The following is a 19,272-nucleotide window of genomic DNA, read 5'->3' on the forward strand; positions in this document are numbered from 1 at the left end:
TGACAAGATTGCTATTGTGCACTTGGCCTACAATCCTATTGGGAGACGCGAGGTTCGCGTGCCGCCAAGACTGTGGCTGGCCAGCCACGAAGCACAGCCATAAAAAGGTCTGAGCGTTCACGCTCAATCAATTCGGCCCCTAAATTTTGATGGGAAGCATGACGACATGTACATTGGTTTGCTAGAGTATTGGCTACGGTCAGGAGGATCTATTTCATTGCCCTGATCATCTTGAACTGCTCATCTGGCCTCACAATCTCGAATTCCGGACCCAACTTGCCAACCATCTCTACGATATCTCCCACGTTGAAGTTCCAAGCAGTCAACGAACAAGCCACGAAGATAGGCCGAATTCCATCATACTGTGACTTGGACAGCTTGTTCAAATCCGTGAGGCCGGTCTTGACGTCGTCTATCTGCAACAGCCCTATGGCTGGTAGTCCTTCGATAAATCTCACAGCATTTGGATGCCGACTATTGTTCCAGGCACCGACAGATATTCCCAGAAGCTCCGATCCCACTACGTTCTTGTAGGCGGAGGCAATCTCGGAAGATAAATGTTTTTTCTGGCCGTTGATGCGATTGTAGACCCAAATGTTACTGCCGAACCCAGTTTCTTCGATGTATCGCTTCGTTTGGTTGAGGAACAACTTGAAGTTGTGATACGGCCAGCTGATTGGGTTGGTGTACCCAGCGCCGGAAGGTCCAACAACGAGCGCATCGTTGTCTGTAGCGGTGGTCTGAAAGTAGTGGAGAATGTTAGGCCCAATATCTACGAGCAAAGGGGTAATGGTCCAGCCCATTGGAACTTGGCCGCGCTTGGGGTGGTCCCAAAGATGGCGTAAGTGACGTTGACAGTACTGAATATTGTCACCTTCGCTCCAGGTCAGGGAGACATATATCTTGTTGGTTGGACTTTTGCCTGGCATAGAACCGGTTCGCGGGAGTATTGATTGCATCCTCGCCACTGGAAACAGCTTCTTCAGGCCGCTCATAAGACTGCCGCTGAAGTAGAAGTCGCTGGCAACCACATACACGCTTTCCTTTGATGCCACCGTGATACCAGTCATCTCGTGTCCATGAGGAAACCAGCCCAGGTAAAGCGAGTTGGCATCGAGCGTCCTCAGAATTTGTTCAAGTAGGGGAAGCTCGGCGGAGTCCTCGGGATCAAGCCATATACATGGTGCTGCAAGAGCCACGATGTAGTCACGTAGTATCGAATTGACCCCAGAATCGCCATGTCTTGGAGGGATGGCCGCAATGAGCCGCTTTGTCACATACGGATAGACGCTCTTTAGCCCGTAAGAGTACACCTCTAGCCTGGTCTTGAACATTCCCTTCAGATTCTGTATTACAGGTAGTCCTTGGACCTGAGCTACTGCGGCGGAAGTAATCCCACAGTCTCGGTATCCAGCTATAGTGGTCGCCAGATTGACGGTGTCGGGAACATGCTCGTCATAGACGATGACGCCTCTGATCTCTGATCGGTACTTGTCCAGCAGGCGTAAGGGCGTTGAAGACCAGTCTTTGATACTGACACGTTGGCGTATACCTTCCAGCCATGCTTTGTTACTGCCATCATCGTCCCAGTAGACATATATACGAGGCTGTCTGCGGTTCACGACGCCTTGAAGTGATGTCAGAAGCGCTTGTTCGTCTCTCGCGAGTTTCGCGAGGTCTGCCACATCGACGGTCTCAGCCACGTCTGGAAAGCTCGGGAACGCTCTATCGCCTGGCCATTCGAGTGCGGCGAGTGAAGGCGACATGTTGGTTGCTGCAGGGAGCAAATATTAGCAGGCGAGCCATGGCAATGCTTGCTTACGCTTGAATAGACTATCGTGTGACTTTCGAGGATGCCGACAGTTTCAATGATGGTGTCTCAGCGCCAGATTTATACATGGCGAGCCCCGAATAGTTCGCCACGATGCCATCAGGCTGGATTCCCTCGTTGTTTTGATCTTGAGGACAGACGTGAGGTGAGATCTCACTATTGCCAAATGTACTTCTGTTTGTCGGGCTCACGGGAGCGTGCCGACTGAAGGAGCGGCGAAGTCTGTCACGCAAATCTCGGAATATCATCGTCACAAACTTCCGCCATTGTATGTCATGAGAGAGTTCTAATGACGAAGGATGGAGGCACGAAGGAGGAAGACGATATAAATACTGAAACTACAAAGTCGTGGGACTGGTGGCCATCACCTGCTATTTCTGTCTCTTGAACATCACTTCCATCGCCGCCATCACAACAAGCCACTGCCGACAATGGTTTACTCGTCTGGTCCATCGGCTGTGTCGCCGTGTAACCGCTTACTGCTTTTTGTAGGGCAATGCGGCACCTCATACTGCTAGTGCTTCCAGTTTCGGGACGGTCTGGTCACTTTGAAGCTCGTCACACACGTACCGCATGCTCAACACCGCCTGCTCAACACCGCCTGCTCAATGGCCCACCTGCCTTACCTGAGTGACCTCTCACGCACGCTACATTGGCACATGATGCCACTCTAATCAAATGATTATTGAGCCTCAACTTCAACTTCTGCAGTCATCTTCTTTCTTTCACATTCCAACAAAATTTCAACCTCAAAACACCACTAACGACGATGCCTCGAAACCAACCCCGCCTGCAACTAGCCCTCTACGCCCGTTCCAAGTACCCTGACGCTCCTCACTTCGCCATCTTCATTGCGCCAAAGAAAGGCGGCAAGGCCACCAAACACCACGCAAAGAACACGATCTTGAGCATTCCAGGCCAGATCTCCCAACCATGGCGATACGAACGAGTCGACATCCCGGATGTGACACTGGAGCAGCACCTCTTGGTCCGCGTCATCATCGGCAAGGTGACAACGTCTCTCGACCAGGTTGACGAGATCTTGAAGGGCATTCCGGTCTACCAGGTCGATGATCCTGACAGGGCGAAGGCGGAGTCGTTCAATTGTCGGGCTTGGGCTGGGGTTGCTCTGGAGGAGTTGAAGAAGCAGGGGGCGGTGACTATGCTGGAAGGGGACTGGGCCGAGATTGAGCGTCGGGCGAAGGAGTACCTTGGCAAGAAACGAGAGCAAGGTCGTTGGAGTAAGGATTGGAAGGGCCAGCCAGGTGTGCCGTTGATGGATTTGATCGAGGGGCGGGAGTTGGTTGCATGAAGCAGTGGACCTCGAGATTTGGATATGTGCAAATGGAACTACGACGAGTTTTGCAAGCAGGCAACAAACCTTACAACGGACGACTATGAAACTCGGATTCGTTATGGCAACGAGTGGAGGGACGATGCCTTGGAAAGACGGCTCAAGGGCACGACCGAATTTCAGTACAATTTCACACCACAGCCAGCTGGACAATATTTGGAAAAAGCACTATCCTACCTGCCTCTGACCTTACTAAAGTACACCATGGTGTTCCGAGGAGAGTTGATGAGTTGAGGTATGAGGTTGTGGGGAATGTGTCGATGGGGGGATGCGAAGCAGGAGCGATCATGTTGTGGTGGTGTCTGGGAGATTCTGACGCTTGTATGAGGGAGGGGAGTCATTATTCTTCTACAAATCCAGCTACTCTCGTAACACGCAGTCTTCCTCACCGACCCACTATTTCAAGGCCGAAAAGCAATGAGCAACTCGACAGGCGTCAAGGTGCCGAACAGCGCCTACTCATCCTCGTCGTAATCGTCAAAAGGCCAATGCTTCTCCAACATACGACGCTCGAAGCCATCTTCCGCATCTTCCAAACACATCTTCTTCCACTGAGCAACCTGGGATTTAGACTCCTCGTAAGCCCAATGTGGAACCCATCCGTCCAGGCTGCAATCAATCACAGTCCGGTAGATGTATATTGCTTGGTCCATCTTCTCCTGTTCCCGAAGTTTATCCATAGTGTCTTGAAACTCCTGCTCTTCAAACCGAATGGGACACACGGGAGGCGTCGCATCGTGAAGTAGCCCACTTCGAGTCAATTCGTCCCAGCCCTTTGCTGCTGCCAAAAGATCGGCTTTGAGGGGAATGTTGCTGCCTTCCCACGGCTCGCGGGCATGATGGTAGATCTTCCTCAGAGCCAAGGCCTTGTCACCCATCATCGCTGCGTAATGAGGATTGAGAAGCTCCTTGGTGGCCTCCATGTAAGTGTAGTGCGTATGACGGCGACGATAGAGCGCTAGGGCCTCTGCTCGACCCCTCTCGTTCATTTCGTCTAGACCGGAAGGATGTACTGGCTTTTTCAAGTTCTCCGACTCTTCATTCCCATAGTTCTGGTAGAATTGGGGAATGCCAGCATTGAGGAACATGGGGAGCACGTTGGCATGTTGCCAGTCGGAATGCCCACAATGTTGCAATCATCATCGATGAGGATGTCGCTGGGGTCCATGTCAGGGTGGCGAAGCACTGGCTTGTGCACCCAGTCCCATTTTTGCTTGGGTACAAGATGCGCGGCGATGGCGAGGAAAGATTCGAGATTGGCAAGATGTTCGCTGGGATCGACTTTCTTGTAGTTGTTGGTGACCTCTCGGTATACACGGGCAGATGGGTACCGCCATTTTTCAAATGCGCGCATGCACGAGATTTCTTTCTTCGCAGCGAACTCAAGAACCTGAAGTGGCGTCATCACTAGATGGAGCCTATCAGTGCATATTCTGAGTAGCAGGATTGCCAATCACACTCACAGACACCTTGCGGTATCTCAAGCCTACTCCGCATTCCAGACCAGTGCTCGAGCGATAGATCTGGGCCTATGCAGAACCGGCCATCGTGGCCCTCAATTCCGGTGCTTTGCATATGGTCTGGCGCATCTCTCTCGTAGAATATACTGCCATAAGCTGGCAGTGGTATACCGAAGAGCTTCGCCTCCTGCATTACGATTCCAGACAAGACTTTGTGCCTCTCCTGTTCGGATAAATCGTACCAGACTTCCGCGAGGTTTTGACCCTGGACTTTATCCATGATGATGTATTCGGCACCAACAGGATTGCCGCTGTCCCCAGAGTATCCACGGACAACAGGCACAGGGACACCATGTCTGCGAACAAGATCCATAGTGGCGACTTCGCTCGGGATTGCAAGTTTCTTTGGCTGGGTCGAGAGATATGGAAGACGAGCGATCAAGTGAAGGCCATTCCTCATAGTTAACTCGAAGACTCGGTTGGAGCGTCCTTCAGCCATTTTGTGGATCGCTTGAACATCATCTTTTTTCCGGCCGATGGACTTCGCAGCAACTTCGACAAGGGCGGTAATGTTGAATTCGAAATATCTCTCGTCCAGCCTCTGCTTCTCATTGTAACTGACAACAAGTCAATATCCGGGTGTCATACAGGAACTGGTGGAGCTCACAGCCATCTTCCCGATGTGTAGCGAAAGGCATCCGCGGTGGCAAGTCCCAGTATCGTCGGACAGTCCGCAAATTGGCGGGTTTGCGTGTAGCATCGGATCGCAGTCTGGAAGGCGAGGGTTTGCAAGAATCGCGGAATGTATGGGTTGCGTAGGCGCGGCATTGCGCAGCGCGACATGGGCCACATCATGTCGACTCGGTGTTGCTGTGTCCAGGCAACGGAGCGATCTCGCGGTCGAAGTTCGAAAGACACTGAATTGCGGGCTGCCTTCCGCTTGCCGAGTTGCGAAAATTTTGTTGAAGACGAGCTCACTTGAAGTGAAGCAGCTGGTCCCTGCCAAACTTGGTAGAGCCGACCTGCCATCAGCTGCGCCCATCACCGATGGGGAATCTATGAGACAAGATGGGGTTTTCAGAAATCAAGCATCGTGGAAGGCCAGCTACGATACGATCTTGAAAATTCGATCTACCTTGCAAGTTGAATTGGATGCGGCTCATGTCAGCTTCAGGTGTTCTTGTCAATGGTGTGTTCTCGAGTAGAGCACTCCAGCTCGTTACACACGCTCATCCCCATATCAAACACGTCTCTCCGATGGTGGAAAAGCGCTTCACTGGCCTGGCATTTCGTACTTTGTGTGAGATGCCGGCTTGAGATTGTGGTGCCGCTCACGGAGGCAGTTAGACAAGCACCAGCATACGCTGAGCAAGTCGAAGCGTTCGCGAAAGTGTCAAGATATGACTGATGGCACAGCCACGTTTGTACGATGCTCACGAATGAGAACAATCATAAGTCCTGTTGCTGGAAGAAGTGAAAGTCAGGACGAGAAGTCGTGAAGTGGAGTGACGCGCTAGGATGCATACGCTAGGCTCGGCCCGCTTGACCCTACTCAATCTCGTACTCGCAAGTATGCCTGAGGTTGGTACCAGAATTCAACTTCACGTTCTCCTTTGTTACATCCTTCACATACTTGCAGAGGTGCCCTCAGCCACCCCATTCATTACTCATGCGGAGTTACGATACGTACCGCACAAGTATGCGGCGCGCGGAGGATGGCCGCGTTGACCCTTATGGAATCCTTTGATGAGAAAGCATGCGCATGCCTTTAGTGCCCTTTGTAAAGGCGGCTGAACAGGGCTCCGGCAATTGTTTGTCCAATGAACTGGTCGACGATTCATGAGCTATCGAAACCGATTTGCGAATGAGGTAGTTGGTTCTCCGGAATGCGCTCCCATGACGTTGGCCATGGCGGAGCTGCTGTCGCTGTCAATACCGGAGCAAACTGTATAGGGCAGTGGGGACGATGACTGTACGTTGCCGAGAACCAGAGCAACGTGCATTTCAGTCCTGAAATACTCGACTGCTCCATGTGTCTTGTCCATTTTACTATTGCAGACTGACATCCCAACGCTCCACAATCACCCTCCCTTTCGTGCGAAAAATGTCAGTGCCAGCAGACAACTATATCATCTCGCGCGATGCGAACGAAGCGGAGCGCCTCGAAGTGCAGCACAACTGCATGATCTCGTGCCAGGGGTACTATCTACACCCAGACGTGATTCCATCAAACACCGCCCCTCGAATCGCCGACCTGGCCACAGGAACGGCTATCTGGCTACGCGAGCTTGCTCCAGCATATCCTCAGGCAGAACTGCATGGCTTCGACATTTCTGACAAGATGTTCCCGGAAATAGACAGACGCCCTTCGAACGTCAAGCTTCACGTTGCCGATATCAAGAAACCATTCGATGATGAGTGGCTGGGCTACTTCGATATAGTGAATGTCCGCTTGATCCAGGCTGCTATGAGGGTGGAAGAATGGGGTCCATTGGTCTGCAACATCTCCACCTTACTCAAACCTGGAGGCTGGCTACAGTGGTACGAAGACGATCGGCCTATAGCAGTCCGTCACTGTTTTCGTCCAGCTGCTCCGTCTGGTGCCGCAGAACAATCGCTCCATTCCGCCGAAAGCAAAGACACATGGCGCCCGCCACCGCATCTAGCCACGCTTGCTAGTTTCAATCGACTTGCCATGGACGATGACAGGGCTCTGGCTATGAACTACGGCTACATGAATTTGGACGTACTGACGAAAGATCCCGAATTTGGAAATCTGGAGAATGTTGCCTGTGATGGCTTCATCGTTGATCGTCACGACGATGGTGGAAAGATGCGGACAGCGTACGCTGTCATGGGTATCAGCGCCGTGCGGAACATGTTGAAATGGCGTGAAGCATCAGGCCAAAAGGTTGGCAATGTCAGCAGCGATGAGTGGTCAGACCAGGCCATGAGGGATATTGAAAACGGTGCACACTTCGTATCCCGCGCTACTTGTTTCGTCGGCAGGAAGAAGATGTAGGCGGTTAATGGTTTCAGGTAATGTTCTCTTTATGATTCTATGAACCCCAGCGCTTATGCGAGTACTTCAGGAGCACTACGCCAGCAATAGCGAGACCGCCGAACAATATCAATATCTGGTAACCGTATTTGTATTTGGGAGCATCGTACGTCGGGAAAAGCACAACTGTCTCCGTCAGCCTGTTTCTACACCGACTCAGGTTGGAGAATGTCTTACGAGGTAACACTGCTAGCAATGTGTAAGTGAAGATGTTGCCAGTAGCAACAAGCAACTGTCTCAAGTTTGGGTCTCCAGCATTCAGATGGTGACCCCATGCCTCGAGAGAAGTCAGCAACACGGAGGCATTCTTGAGCGCTAATGATCATGCTTACAATAACGATAGGCTGCGCTGCAGCTCCCGCATAGCTCAGATAGAAGGCTGCTAACAGCGCTGGCTTCGGCACATTCCAGACGGACAAGATGATGTTCGACACCATGACTATAAGCTGGACGAGAATACTCAATCCCAACCGCTGGCCGGTGTAATCAGCAGCAATACCAAACGACAATGCAGCTACCACGCTTAACGCATTGCCAGCCGTCGGAAGAACGTTAGTCTGCACAACGCTGTATCCTTCGGCCTTTAGGTACAGGTTGAAATAGTTCGTCCCGTTCCCAGCGAGGGCGACCATCAAGTACGGCAGAATAAAGATCCACAGCCTCCAGTCGGTGTATACATGTCGAATGACGGACAACGTCAACTTCTGGGGTGGTTTCCGGCCGATCCGCTCAGCGCGTTCGACACCGTAGCGCTTGTCGTCGCCTTTCCAGTAAAAGGCCCTCGTGGTGTGTGGAAGATCAGGAATCGCGAAGAATCCCCAGACTGCAATGGGCATGGAGATCACTCCGTCAAATATGAACAACCACTGCCTGTTCGAGAACATTGCGAATCAGCGAAAAGGGCGCATGTCCTCGGACCGTTCAACTTACCAGCCTTTCAACCCCAAGCGCCCATTCATGCCTTTGTATAAGGCAGCCTGGAGATACCCAGAGAACATACTGGATATAGCACTCGTCTGCTCGAAGATGGCCACGCGCTTGCTCAGCTCCGTGGGACCATACCATCCACCGAGCAGTGCGGCGTATCCCGGAAAAGCGCATGCTTCAGCCAATCCTACAAAGAAACGAAGGGCGTAAAGCGTCTCGACATTCTTTGCGGCAGCCATACACATCACCAGGCTGGTCCATACCACTTCGCAGGCCGGAATCCATATGGACGGGCGCAAGAACTTAAGCTGGATCATCTGTGAGGGCACTGTGCCGATGATGATTCCGATGTTGAAGCTGAAGATCCCCTCTGTAAGTGGTTTGAAAAGCATGCAGATTGCTCGATACACCCACTAGGTGGTCAGCCAGTTCCTTTCGTTGCCATATAATTGAAGCTGCCGAAGGTTAGCATCGATCTGAACTTTCCGAACTGCTCCCAGGAAGCTTACATCTTCTTGCATGCCGCTCACGAAGGCATTGCTAATATTCGTCTGATCTAGGTACTTGATGAAATATCCAAGACAGATATACGAACTGACAGCGAGGTTAAAGATGTTCCAAAGAATCGTCTCTACGCCGACATACAACATGAATGTGTCTAGCTTCTGGACATAGCGTCGATCCCTAGGAGGTCCATCCAGTGTGTCCCAGAAAAGAGCAACAAAGCGTCTCAACCTGGACTTTGGAACATGCTCGTCGGCTGTTCGTTCTTCGTTCTCTGACCTGTTCGAGTCAAGAGGGTCCGGACGAACCTGGACCTCGATACCAGCTTCTGCCTTGGGATCGACGGTGCTGGAGGCCATGGCTTCCGTTGTAGTCAAACGACACTCTCGTGGAAGTACAAGCTGATTGAGCAGTTCACACCTTTACATTCACATTTACATCAGAATCTCATTCTTTACTTCTTGCAAATTTGCAACGCACACCAGAGCCCACACAGATGGCGACTGCACTCGCCTCGAGACGAACGTGGAGCCAAAGTCATGGCAGCGAGCACCGCATTCCCTCGCTTCGTTGCCTGTTGATTTGCAGTGCAGCTCAACAGTACACATGCTTACCAAGAGATACGGGAAACTTTTTCCATTGGCGGCCAGCTACTTTTGCGTGCTTGGATCCTGGTGGTACAGTGTGTCCTGCCAAGGCATACAGGATGCATGTCGCCATGATCCCGGTCAAGCTCGTGAGCTGGCTCTGCCTAGCCATCTATATACGACCGCGATGAAGTTCCATTTTGGAGATACTAAGATAATCAAAGTTTCAGCCATGGCGACACAGACTATTAGTCCGACCGATGCGTCAAAGGAACAGTTGAAATTCGAGACATCAGTTGATTACGAACAGAACAAGGTGAGAGATGTGTCATTCAATCCTGATCAACGCATGCTCACTCCAAACTCAAGTACGAATATGCATCCTACCTGCCACACTACGTGCCAGGCCTCCAACCAGCCCTAGAAGAATTCCAACATGAAGATGTCGGCCTCCGCGCAGACCCCAACAAGACCTCTCTCCTAACGGCGCCAGGCAGCACATTCGAAGAAATTACACCAGCAATCGGCACAGAAGTTCACGGCCTACAACTGTCTTCCTTGACATCTGCGCAAAAGGACGAACTTGCTCTCCTCGCAGCAGAGCGCGGCATTGTGGTCTTCAAAGACCAAGACTTTGCAGATGTTGGTCCGGAGAGGCAGCGAGAATTCGGGCGACACTTTGGTCCTCTTCATGTTCACCAAATGGGCAGTCAGGTCGAAGGCTATCCGGAACTGCTGCCTGTCTATCGTGACTTCACTTCTGGGGCTGTGGATAATGAGATCAAGGATAACGTGAGCAGCATCAAGTGGCACACCGATATGTCGTATGAGATGTGCGTCGTGAAGATTATGCATGCACTTGGAGTTTTGGTTGACGAGTTGCAGTAACGGCATAGGAACAACGATCTTCTACTCCCTCTCAACGCCGAAATCTGGCGGCGATACACTATATCTGTCCACAACCGCAGCATACAACGCTCTTTCTGAAGACTTCAGAGAGCGCCTTCATGGCTTGACTGCAAACCATTCGGGCTTTTCCCAAGCCAAAGTCGCAGATCACAGAGAGCGATATATTCGGGAACCAATCGAGACTGTGCACCCCGTTGTGCGGACACATCCTGTGCGTATACACCCTAAGTACGACGTGTACAAGGCTGATCGGGTAGCAGGTCACCAAAACCAACTCCCTCTACATCAACCGCCTATACACCCGCAAAATCCAGGAACTCAAAAACCAAGAAAGTGAAACGCTACTCAACTTCCTCTATAATCACATTGAGCATGGCCAAGATTGGCATATCCGCGTGCATTGGAAGCCAGGCACAGTCGTGGTGTATGATAATAGGGTCACACAGCAGTACGTTCAACTCCGTGAACTCAGAAGCTGATTTCTCGCTGACGTCCTGCCTCCAGCTCTGCATTGCGAGACTTCAATGTGAAAGAAGGCGAGACGAAGAGACATATGCTGAGGATCACGCCGCAGGCTGAGAAGCCGTATTTTGATGGCGAGGCTATCAGGGGTGGCCAGTAGGTCTATATCATTCGGCAAGGCTACCTAACCCAAAGAGAGCCGGGCAACACAGATCCGTTGGGCCTATTTGTGTGTGGCTTGGCTACCCTCTTCATTTCCCCCTGTCCACCATCAATCTTGCCGAAGTCGACAGTGGAACGCAGCATTGACTTCTCCACAGCCTAGCACTCGAAGAAATATTCAAGTATCGACCTCTGCATCAACCGCAAGCTCCACGCGCCACTTATAAAGCTCAATGCTGCACCAAACACCCTGCAAGAACTCCAGCATCCTCTTTGCCAGCTCCTCTGGCTGCTCTTCAGGAATGTAGTGACCACAGTCTGCAATCTCGCCGCCTCCGACATTGTGAGCCAGTCCTTCCATAGACAGCTTCAATCCCCAACCGACGGCATGCTGTCCTCCGAGAGCGAGGATAGGCATGTCTATGAATTTCGAGCCGGGCTCTTTGTTTTGAGCCGAGCTGGTGGCGACTGCACGGTAATATTCGAATCCTTGCGTCATGGCCCCAGGTCTGGAGTAGTATTCGACGTATCGATCCCGTTTTGCTTGCGTGATACGTTCTGGATGCTGCGATTTTCGATCAAACAACCAGTCGAAGAGTTGACGTTCCCGTCCCTGCGTCAAGATCTCTGGGAGCTCGGGCAGAGAGTTGAAGCTGAACTGCCACAGCTTCTCGTTCACCGGCGCCGGCAGTGGAAAGGTCATCGATGGAGCATGTCCAGGGACGGCCGAGTCCAGCAAAGTCAGACTTCGCAGACGATCGGGAAACTGAACAGCCCAAGCAAATGCGATCCAGGCGCCAATGTCGTGTCCGACGATGTGGTAGGCGTCCGGGATAGAGGCTTCGATCGATTCTGCAAGAAGGCGGCTTATGGTCCTCGTGTCGTAGCCTTCCGCGGACGGCGCCGAATCTCCTAGGCCGGGAGGATCGAGCACCCATACTTCGAAGTGTGGCGAGAGGTAGGGAAAGAGTTCCGCGAATGCTTCGGCGGTTTGAGGCCAGCCTGGGAGGAGGAGTAGCGCGGTTCCTTTTCCTCCAGTCAGGGCGCGAACACCATGCTTGAGTGTCTTGGTCTGCATTTTGGGGGATGCTCGTTTTGATGGAAGGATGGCCGATTTTCAGGGAATGAAATGTCACATTGTCAACTATATTTGTACATGACTGACTCACTCGATGTATCCACTGCGACACAAAACGAGACAGCGGAACGACAATTGTGGGATCACCCGCACGGCCAGCTCCATGTGGGATTGTCGCCGTGATTCAAACATTTCTGAAGACAGAGCAACACAAGTGGACGAGCAACCCGGTGCCGAAGAAGGTACCGACATTGCTTACTGTATGCTGACGCAGCCGTCAATAATTCGATGGCTTCTAGGTGATCAACGATTAGTCGTTGCCTTGACTGAAGACAGACGTGAGACAGAATGCCATCCTTCAGGAAGTGGAAAGATGGCCGAGAAGTCGGCTCAAGCGTTTCCTCCGGTACAGTCGATATCGCCCACGTGGTACCGCAATAACGGCGAGGGGGACTACTAGCGCCATCACGGAATGCTTTCGATTGGACAATGGCAGCACGAGCCATGGACCGCCCGGTCCGCCAGGGTCCGGCAGAGTGAAGTTCGACGTCACCTATAAACCAGGCTGAGAGCCTCAACACCTCCAGATCACAGATCTATCATAACATCGACAGATCTCGGGTCGCTCTTCAGACAACAGAGCGAGAGTATCCCTATCCATCTGCGAAATATGGGGACGCGGCTTAGGCTGCTCGGTGCTAACAAATCACTGACAGAATAATCACTCACGAAACAGCCTCTGGATCTCGATGCCTGTGGCGGCGGCACTAGAGGGCGCAGGGTACATGTGTATAGCGAGACACGAGGCCCTGCATGTCGACATATTCACTCGCACCGTGCGATAAGTCTTCGAGGGTGAGCCACTCAAACCAGGTATACGCGATTTGCATCATCATCATCATCAGCACCCCCGCTCGCACATTTCCATACTCCTCCCAGAGAGTCTGAAGTGTATTAATTGGGACATCTTACTCCTCACCTTCCTGCAATCATGCCTCTCCCCTCCTCATCCGCAGCAGCTCGAATCCCCAGCAGCAAACCTGAACCACCCACACAAGCTCCTCCTCCTCCTCCGCCTTCGCGCACCCCAAGTCACCACGGCTGGGGCGACCACTTCCTGGACAAATTCATCCAAGCGTCCAACTCTCGCTCTTCCTCGTCTTCTACTGCCAGCCACACCAGCCTCGATGCACACCGCTCATCAACGCCGTCGAGCGCTGCCAGCGGCCATGATTGATTTGCGACTGGACACACTTGCGATCACGCAGTCGAAGCAACGCCGGGTGTTCTGCACTGGTCATCTGCACCGCATCGACGAAGACTCTGTTCTATGCGCTTGTGACCACAAATTGCCGGCGCTCAACACCACCGACATGGAGCATTCCGACTTGAAAGACCACGACGAGCTCGACGACGAGGTGGAACCCCAAGGTCGGAACAGTCTCTACACTCCTTCCTCCGAGCGACACGTCCGCTGGTCTGCGGAACTGGCTGATATTCTCCAGCCCTCGCCTACTTCGAGCAGAGCTTCGAATCGTATCTCAAAGCTCCTGGGTCGAGGCTCCTCCAGCAGATTGAGCTCGCCTGCAGGCAGTGCTAGCTCGAAGTCTTTGCTCAAATCCTCAGCACAAGGTGCTGATTGCAGAACGACGACAGTCAAGGCTTAGCTCCGGATCAAGGGCAATTTGTTGTGAGAAAGGTTTCGATCAGGTGGTCGGAAAAATTTGAACAAGGTGTACGGATGGTTGGCGTAAGGATCGGGAGGCGTTTTCCGGCAAACTGCGTATCCCGCTTATAGATTAGACCATTGAGTGCGCGAAGCACGTTGTGCATTAGCTAGCTGCCCAAACTGCATTAGAAACGCCCAGCTGTCTTCCCTGGAACCACACGTGCGTCCTCCGGCGCATCCGCAAATCCTCCTCCTTTGCTTCATATCCTCCCTTCGATGAGATCATATCGCACTTCGAAACACCCTGCGGCGTCAGCACAACGCAGCCAACGTCTCAGTCTTGACAATACAATGTCCAGATGAGGACAGCATTCCGCGGCCTGAAGAAAGCAGCTAGTGATCGAGAGCAAACTCCACAGTAACGCTGGAGATATCCGTCGACGAATTGATGACGAAAGCCACAGTCAGCTACACTGCGACCCAAAGATTCAGTCATCGACAACCTAACAAAGAGCCCAGATTGAGAGAAAAGCCCCAGAAAACCATCCACAAAACTCCCCGCAGCCACTCAGACCGAGGAGCTCAAAAACACTCATACCTTGTACACATTTGCGGCTATCAGTAGTAGCTAGCAAGTAGTACTTGTCAGAAAAAGGAGAACCCACACCGCACCATGTCTTATCTTATCTTATCTTGCTCTGTGGTCTTACAATGCCCCTTGCAGCCCATCTTGCCCTCTGCATTTTGCACACCAGAAACGCCCCACCCATGCCTCGCTATGCTCAAGCAAGTGTAGTGTCCCCAAAAGAAACCCGTCTGTCTTTTCGACTGTCCTCTCTACGCTTCCATTTCCTCAACATCCTCAACCTCCCCATCCTCCCCATACTCCCCCATCTCCGTATCCCCATCCTCATCCTCACTTTCCTCATCGTCATCAGCATCTTCAAGATCCAAATGATTCCCATACGCAACCGAAACAGCCTTCCCATTCATATCGAACCCATCCAGCACGAAGCCAGAGCCATGGTACCAGTAAGGCTTCTTCTCCCGCTTGTTGCCCTGCTCTCGCAGTTTCTCCTCCGCCACATAAGCCTCCGCGTCGCGTCGACACTCCTGGGCGATCTCGTCTAGGTTTCGGTCCTGGACGAACAACTGCAGCTGCTCGTCTTGGATCTTGAAGTCGTGTAGGAGACCGTCGAGAAATTCTTCATCCGCGAAGCGGTACGACAGATCCTGGGGCGAGCAGCCAGCGCCGAGGCACTCGCTCGGCGTGAGGATGCGGATCGCGTTCGATGTGGTCAGCAGTTCCGACTTGGCGAAGTGGTACAGTGTGATCCACGTCGCCGTGGCTCGGATCGCCGCCTTGCGTTCTTGATCCGACTTCTTGCCGGAGAGGCTAACTTGGGTGGCCCAGTCATCGTAGACGTAGCAGCGCTTCCAGATCATCTTCAACAGAGTCTCGAAGCGTTCGGTCGTCAACCTCGCAGCAGACATTTCCAGAACTGTGAGTGCCTGAACAAACTCCGTCCCCTGCAGATTGCCCTCGTGAGAGAAGTCTTGCTCCAGGTCGATCAGAGTCAGAGTGTCGATGAGCTGTTCCGCTTCCAGCACCGCATGATCGCACAGAATTCTGATATTGCTCTCCAGAAGCCTTCGCAGGGCAGGATGATCTGCGACGTGTTTCCCGTACGCTGACATGCAGTTCTCGATGATGGACGGCGGATCGAGCGAGTGTATGATGGTCTGCGACATGTGTTCGTAGATTCGCGACTGAATATCGATCACGACGAGGCTCCTCCGGGGATCGTTCACGGGAAGATCTCTCGAAAGCTTGGTCGCTTCAGAACGGCCGTCAGCTTCTTCAGCAGCCAACAAAGCAAGCGTCGACATAGACAGCTCAACCTTCTTCGCCCACAATCGGCTCTCGTAGTCGTTCGCAGCCTGCGCCAGGGCCTTGGAAGCATGAGCATAGTCGTTCTCCTTAGTCACGTCGTTGATCCAGCAAATCTTCGCTCTATCCGGGTGTGACCTCAGATACTTCTTCAGGGCAGGACCCCACTTCTCTTGGGCAACCTCCAGCTTCCGACCAACGTGAACGCTGGAGAAGAGTTTGTCGAAGAAAGCATCCGCCCAGAGCGTCCCATAGCGTTCGAAATATCGACGGACCTTGCCTCCTAGGACAGCGCGGGTGTTGACGATGATTGCCACACCTGCCGGGTCTGACCTCGCGTGTTGTTCTTCCTCGAGGAATTGATCCTCTGCGATGATCATGTCCGTGAGGGTGTTCATGTCGCGATACTTCTCTGCGATCTCCATACCACGTTCCGCCTGGCCCACCTCGGCAACCTGCCGACATTGTTCATAACGACCTTGCTCGTACTCAGCTTGCAATCTAGTCGCCAACTGCTGGTCCTTCTGCGAGGGCCGTGACATTCGCCAATTGATACACTCTTGAAACTGGGAACAGTAGACTTGCACCAAGCGTGGATTATTCTCCGCGAGTTCCTGCAGGAGATTGTCCGGTTCCGAGCCTTCGCCGTTGTTTTCGTAAAACTTGTTGGCAAAGTGTCGAGAAAGGCTTGCGATAAGTGCTGTCTGATCAATGAGAGGCTTGGTGGAAGTCCAGAATTCAGGAATGTCCGCATATTCTGCGGAGTCGATCAAGATTCCGTCCTCGATGAGCTCAGACAGAATGCCATAGTCGGAGCAGTGTTCCGCGCGGAATGCGAACGCCGTTTCGAAAGTCTTGAGCCAGACGTCGTTGGCCTGCACAACGAGCCGCAGAATGACCTTTGACGACAAGTTGTTATCGTCGTCCTCCAACGACTTCAGGTACACTCTCACATTACTTAGCAGCTGTTCCAGTCGGTGGAGTCCAGCAATGAAGAATTTGCGCACCGGTTCCTCGTCCTTGAGCTCTGGCCGGGTAACGAAGCTGTTGTGTTTCTGATCTTCCTCGAACCAACTGCACATCTCGTCCAGAAGCGTTGCTTTCCTCTTGCCCTTATCACTCGACATGGCGACATGCTCTTCGAATGCGATCCAGAGCTGCTGTCCGATAGCCACTCGCTCAGCGTTCCAGAGTAATTGCCACATGGTACTTCTCGATAATGCTGGGTAGTTCTGCCTCACAAAAGTAACAAGGGCCCGAAGAGCCTTCGCCTTCGTCGCTAAATGCTGCTCCATGGAAGTAGGCGAAGGAGAAATGAAGTTCGTGAAAGACGTCTCCGCGTTCAGGATCTCCTCGCTGACGACCAACGCAGCCCTGGCGACCTCATCAACGGTAAACCTCGAGGGTTTCCTCCGGGAGAAGTCGAGAATGTTGTCCACTTGTAACGACCCATAGAAGACACCTTGTTCGATCCTGCTCTTAGCAGGAATCTTCCAGCCTTCCGGTATGGTTCGCACATCGGTGGCGGAAATGCGCACAAGTCCAGCACTCTTGATGAAAGCCAGGCAAGACGACTGATTGCTCTTCGCCTCCTCTTCAAATACGCCCTGCATGGCCAGGTCCTTGTCCTGTCGTAGGTAAATAGTCTCCTCGTATACGTCCGGTTCAATATAAGATTCCTCATGTAACTGGGCATCTGGGTTGTCGCTGGCTGAATCTCGCGCATCCACGAGAATTGTCGCATCCTCGAATGTAACGTACACTGTGTGGCCTGGCTTGGGTAAGACGAGTCTGGGCTTTGCCTGGTATCGAACATCGCCTCTGCCCTCATAACCCGATAGCTGCGTGACTCGCCCTACCAATACCCGGTCCTCCAACAGAGACAGTTCAGCGAGCACGTAATTGTGCATATCGTGCGTCCCGACTCGTACAAGAACAGCAATCGACAAGGGCTGCTCTGCGCCCACAGTCGCGACCTCATTACTGTCCGGCTTGTCGAGTATCGCAAAGTCGAGAGTTGTCAACTTGTCCGCCATGCCTGCAATCTCCGGCGCAGGAACTTGCTTAAGCTCATTCGAAAGGACCTCGTCAAACTGTATGCTGGCCTTGAAATCGGCTCGTCCAGACCACTCCAGATCCCAAATAAGCACCTCGCCTCTCTCAGTCAAAGTAATTGCCTGCATTTGCCCGCGCGCGTTCAGAGGTCTCGTGTGTACCGCAGTGACGTCTTTCCTAAAGCCGCCATTCCAGAAACTCGAGAAACTGCCGAATAGTCCGCCGGAGTTGGGCTCCGTCACTCTGAGAAACTGACTCCAGATCTTGGGCTTGCCTTGTGAATCGCGCAGGGTAAGCTGCGCCAGTCGTCCAGAGCTCAGAACGACCACGAAGCCTGCGTGGGCGGCCGACACAAGCTCTGCTACTGTCTCGCCAGAGAAGAGGTTGCCAATGGAACCCTCGACGCCAGCTTTGCGGCCTTGGAATACACCCAGAGATGCTGCGCGGTCTATCGACTCGTAAAAGACAACAGCGCCAGTAGCAGCAGAGATGAGCAGCAACCCATAATCCGTAGAGCCAACATTATTCGATATGAGCGCACCAAAAGGCAGCGGTTCTCCAGCCTTCGAAGCAAAAGGCACATCAAACGTCCTCGGATTGCTCGCCGCAGTATGCGCATTGCACTCCCATATCAGCGCCTTCTGACGCGTGACAGCGAGCGCAAGATGATGTGGCCCCAGCGACCCGCGATACTCTACGCCCTCTTTTCGCAGCTCTTTCGGGGTGCTGGGCAGCAACTTGACGGTGTAGCACTGGTTGTGAGCCAGAACCGTCGCGTTGTCGCCGCGCAATGCCCTCTTCACTCGTCCCCGGATGGTCATCGTGCCATCGAGCGTCGGTGTGCCTTTGACGCTATGCTTCTCCGCCGTGGGGTGGATGTGTCCGTTCGTGAGGGCGATGTTGTGTTCCGGCGCAGGCTGCGTCTGGGACTGTGTCGATGCATCTTCGGTGGAGTCTCTGGCCTCGAAGGTTTCCTCTTCAACTTTATTTCGCCGTCTGCGCTTGGGCGCCTTCGTGGGGAGGGTATCGTTGTCGCTTTGTCGCTGGCGACGGCGCGGGTTTGTTCGCGTGCTGGACCGCAGTGTGCGCTCAGTGCCCGGCTCGGCGGCGTGCGAGTTGGACATGATGGCGGCGGTCGTCTCGTTCGCAGGCGTCTTCCTCCTCCTCGTCCCCGATGGCACAGGGCGCTGACTCGTGGTTGTGGCAGGCCGGGCGGTGATTTGTGGTGGTGGGTGGATGGCTGAAAGTGAGAACATGAAGCTTCCTTGTTGTTTACCTTTGCTCGAGCCACTTGCACCGCTTTAACTCCGATGCCAAGCCGA

At 52.9% G+C, this 19,272-nt stretch overlaps 8 protein-coding genes across 8 annotated transcripts; 3 read left to right on the forward strand and 5 right to left on the reverse strand.

Moving 5' to 3' along the window:
• Positions 1–209: 209 nt before the first annotated feature.
• On the reverse strand, positions 210–1,766 carry M409DRAFT_61501 (uncharacterized protein; the record flags this gene model as incomplete). Its single annotated transcript, XM_033814784.1, has 1 exon — positions 210–1,766. The coding sequence occupies one exon, from the start codon at positions 1,764–1,766 to the stop codon at positions 210–212; it is 1,557 nt and encodes a 518-aa protein (XP_033659498.1).
• An 834-nt stretch (positions 1,767–2,600) lies between these two features.
• M409DRAFT_30890 (uncharacterized protein) lies at positions 2,601–3,143 on the forward strand (the record flags this gene model as incomplete). Its single annotated transcript, XM_033810114.1, has 1 exon — positions 2,601–3,143. The coding sequence occupies one exon, from the start codon at positions 2,601–2,603 to the stop codon at positions 3,141–3,143; it is 543 nt and encodes a 180-aa protein (XP_033659499.1).
• Positions 3,144–3,640: 497 nt separating this feature from the next.
• Positions 3,641–5,473, reverse strand: M409DRAFT_30891 (uncharacterized protein; the record flags this gene model as incomplete). Its single annotated transcript, XM_033810115.1, has 4 exons — positions 3,641–4,237; positions 4,312–4,592; positions 4,649–5,262; positions 5,313–5,473. 4 exons carry the CDS (start codon positions 5,471–5,473, stop codon positions 3,641–3,643), a joined length of 1,653 nt encoding a protein of 550 aa, XP_033659500.1.
• A 1,297-nt stretch (positions 5,474–6,770) lies between these two features.
• Positions 6,771–7,187, forward strand: M409DRAFT_33373 (uncharacterized protein; the record flags this gene model as incomplete). Its single annotated transcript, XM_033810289.1, has 1 exon — positions 6,771–7,187. A coding segment is annotated over one exon (417 nt), but the record flags the coding sequence as incomplete, so codon positions are not given.
• Positions 7,188–7,704: 517 nt separating this feature from the next.
• On the reverse strand, positions 7,705–9,496 carry M409DRAFT_71553 (uncharacterized protein; the record flags this gene model as incomplete). Its single annotated transcript, XM_033819226.1, has 8 exons — positions 7,705–7,832; positions 7,884–7,983; positions 8,039–8,576; positions 8,637–8,990; positions 9,048–9,088; positions 9,143–9,227; positions 9,279–9,373; positions 9,446–9,496. The coding sequence occupies 8 exons, from the start codon at positions 9,494–9,496 to the stop codon at positions 7,705–7,707; spliced, it is 1,392 nt and encodes a 463-aa protein (XP_033659502.1).
• Positions 9,497–9,956: 460 nt separating this feature from the next.
• On the forward strand, positions 9,957–11,255 carry M409DRAFT_38161 (uncharacterized protein; the record flags this gene model as incomplete). The annotated part of the gene is made up of 5 exons (XM_033810874.1): positions 9,957–10,049; positions 10,094–10,557; positions 10,610–10,844; positions 10,894–11,081; positions 11,138–11,255. The coding sequence occupies 5 exons, from the start codon at positions 9,957–9,959 to the stop codon at positions 11,253–11,255; spliced, it is 1,098 nt and encodes a 365-aa protein (XP_033659503.1).
• Positions 11,256–11,435: 180 nt separating this feature from the next.
• Positions 11,436–12,344, reverse strand: M409DRAFT_38152 (uncharacterized protein; the record flags this gene model as incomplete). Its single annotated transcript, XM_033810872.1, has 1 exon — positions 11,436–12,344. A coding segment is annotated over one exon (909 nt), but the record flags the coding sequence as incomplete, so codon positions are not given.
• A 2,497-nt stretch (positions 12,345–14,841) lies between these two features.
• M409DRAFT_30896 (uncharacterized protein) lies at positions 14,842–19,074 on the reverse strand (the record flags this gene model as incomplete). The annotated part of the gene is made up of 1 exon (XM_033810116.1): positions 14,842–19,074. The coding sequence occupies one exon, from the start codon at positions 19,072–19,074 to the stop codon at positions 14,842–14,844; it is 4,233 nt and encodes a 1,410-aa protein (XP_033659505.1).
• Positions 19,075–19,272: the final 198 nt, after the last annotated feature.

Source organism: Zasmidium cellare, assembly GCF_010093935.1.
Source record: "Zasmidium cellare ATCC 36951 unplaced genomic scaffold M409scaffold_76, whole genome shotgun sequence".
Lineage (NCBI taxonomy): Eukaryota > Fungi > Ascomycota > Dothideomycetes > Mycosphaerellales > Mycosphaerellaceae > Zasmidium > Zasmidium cellare.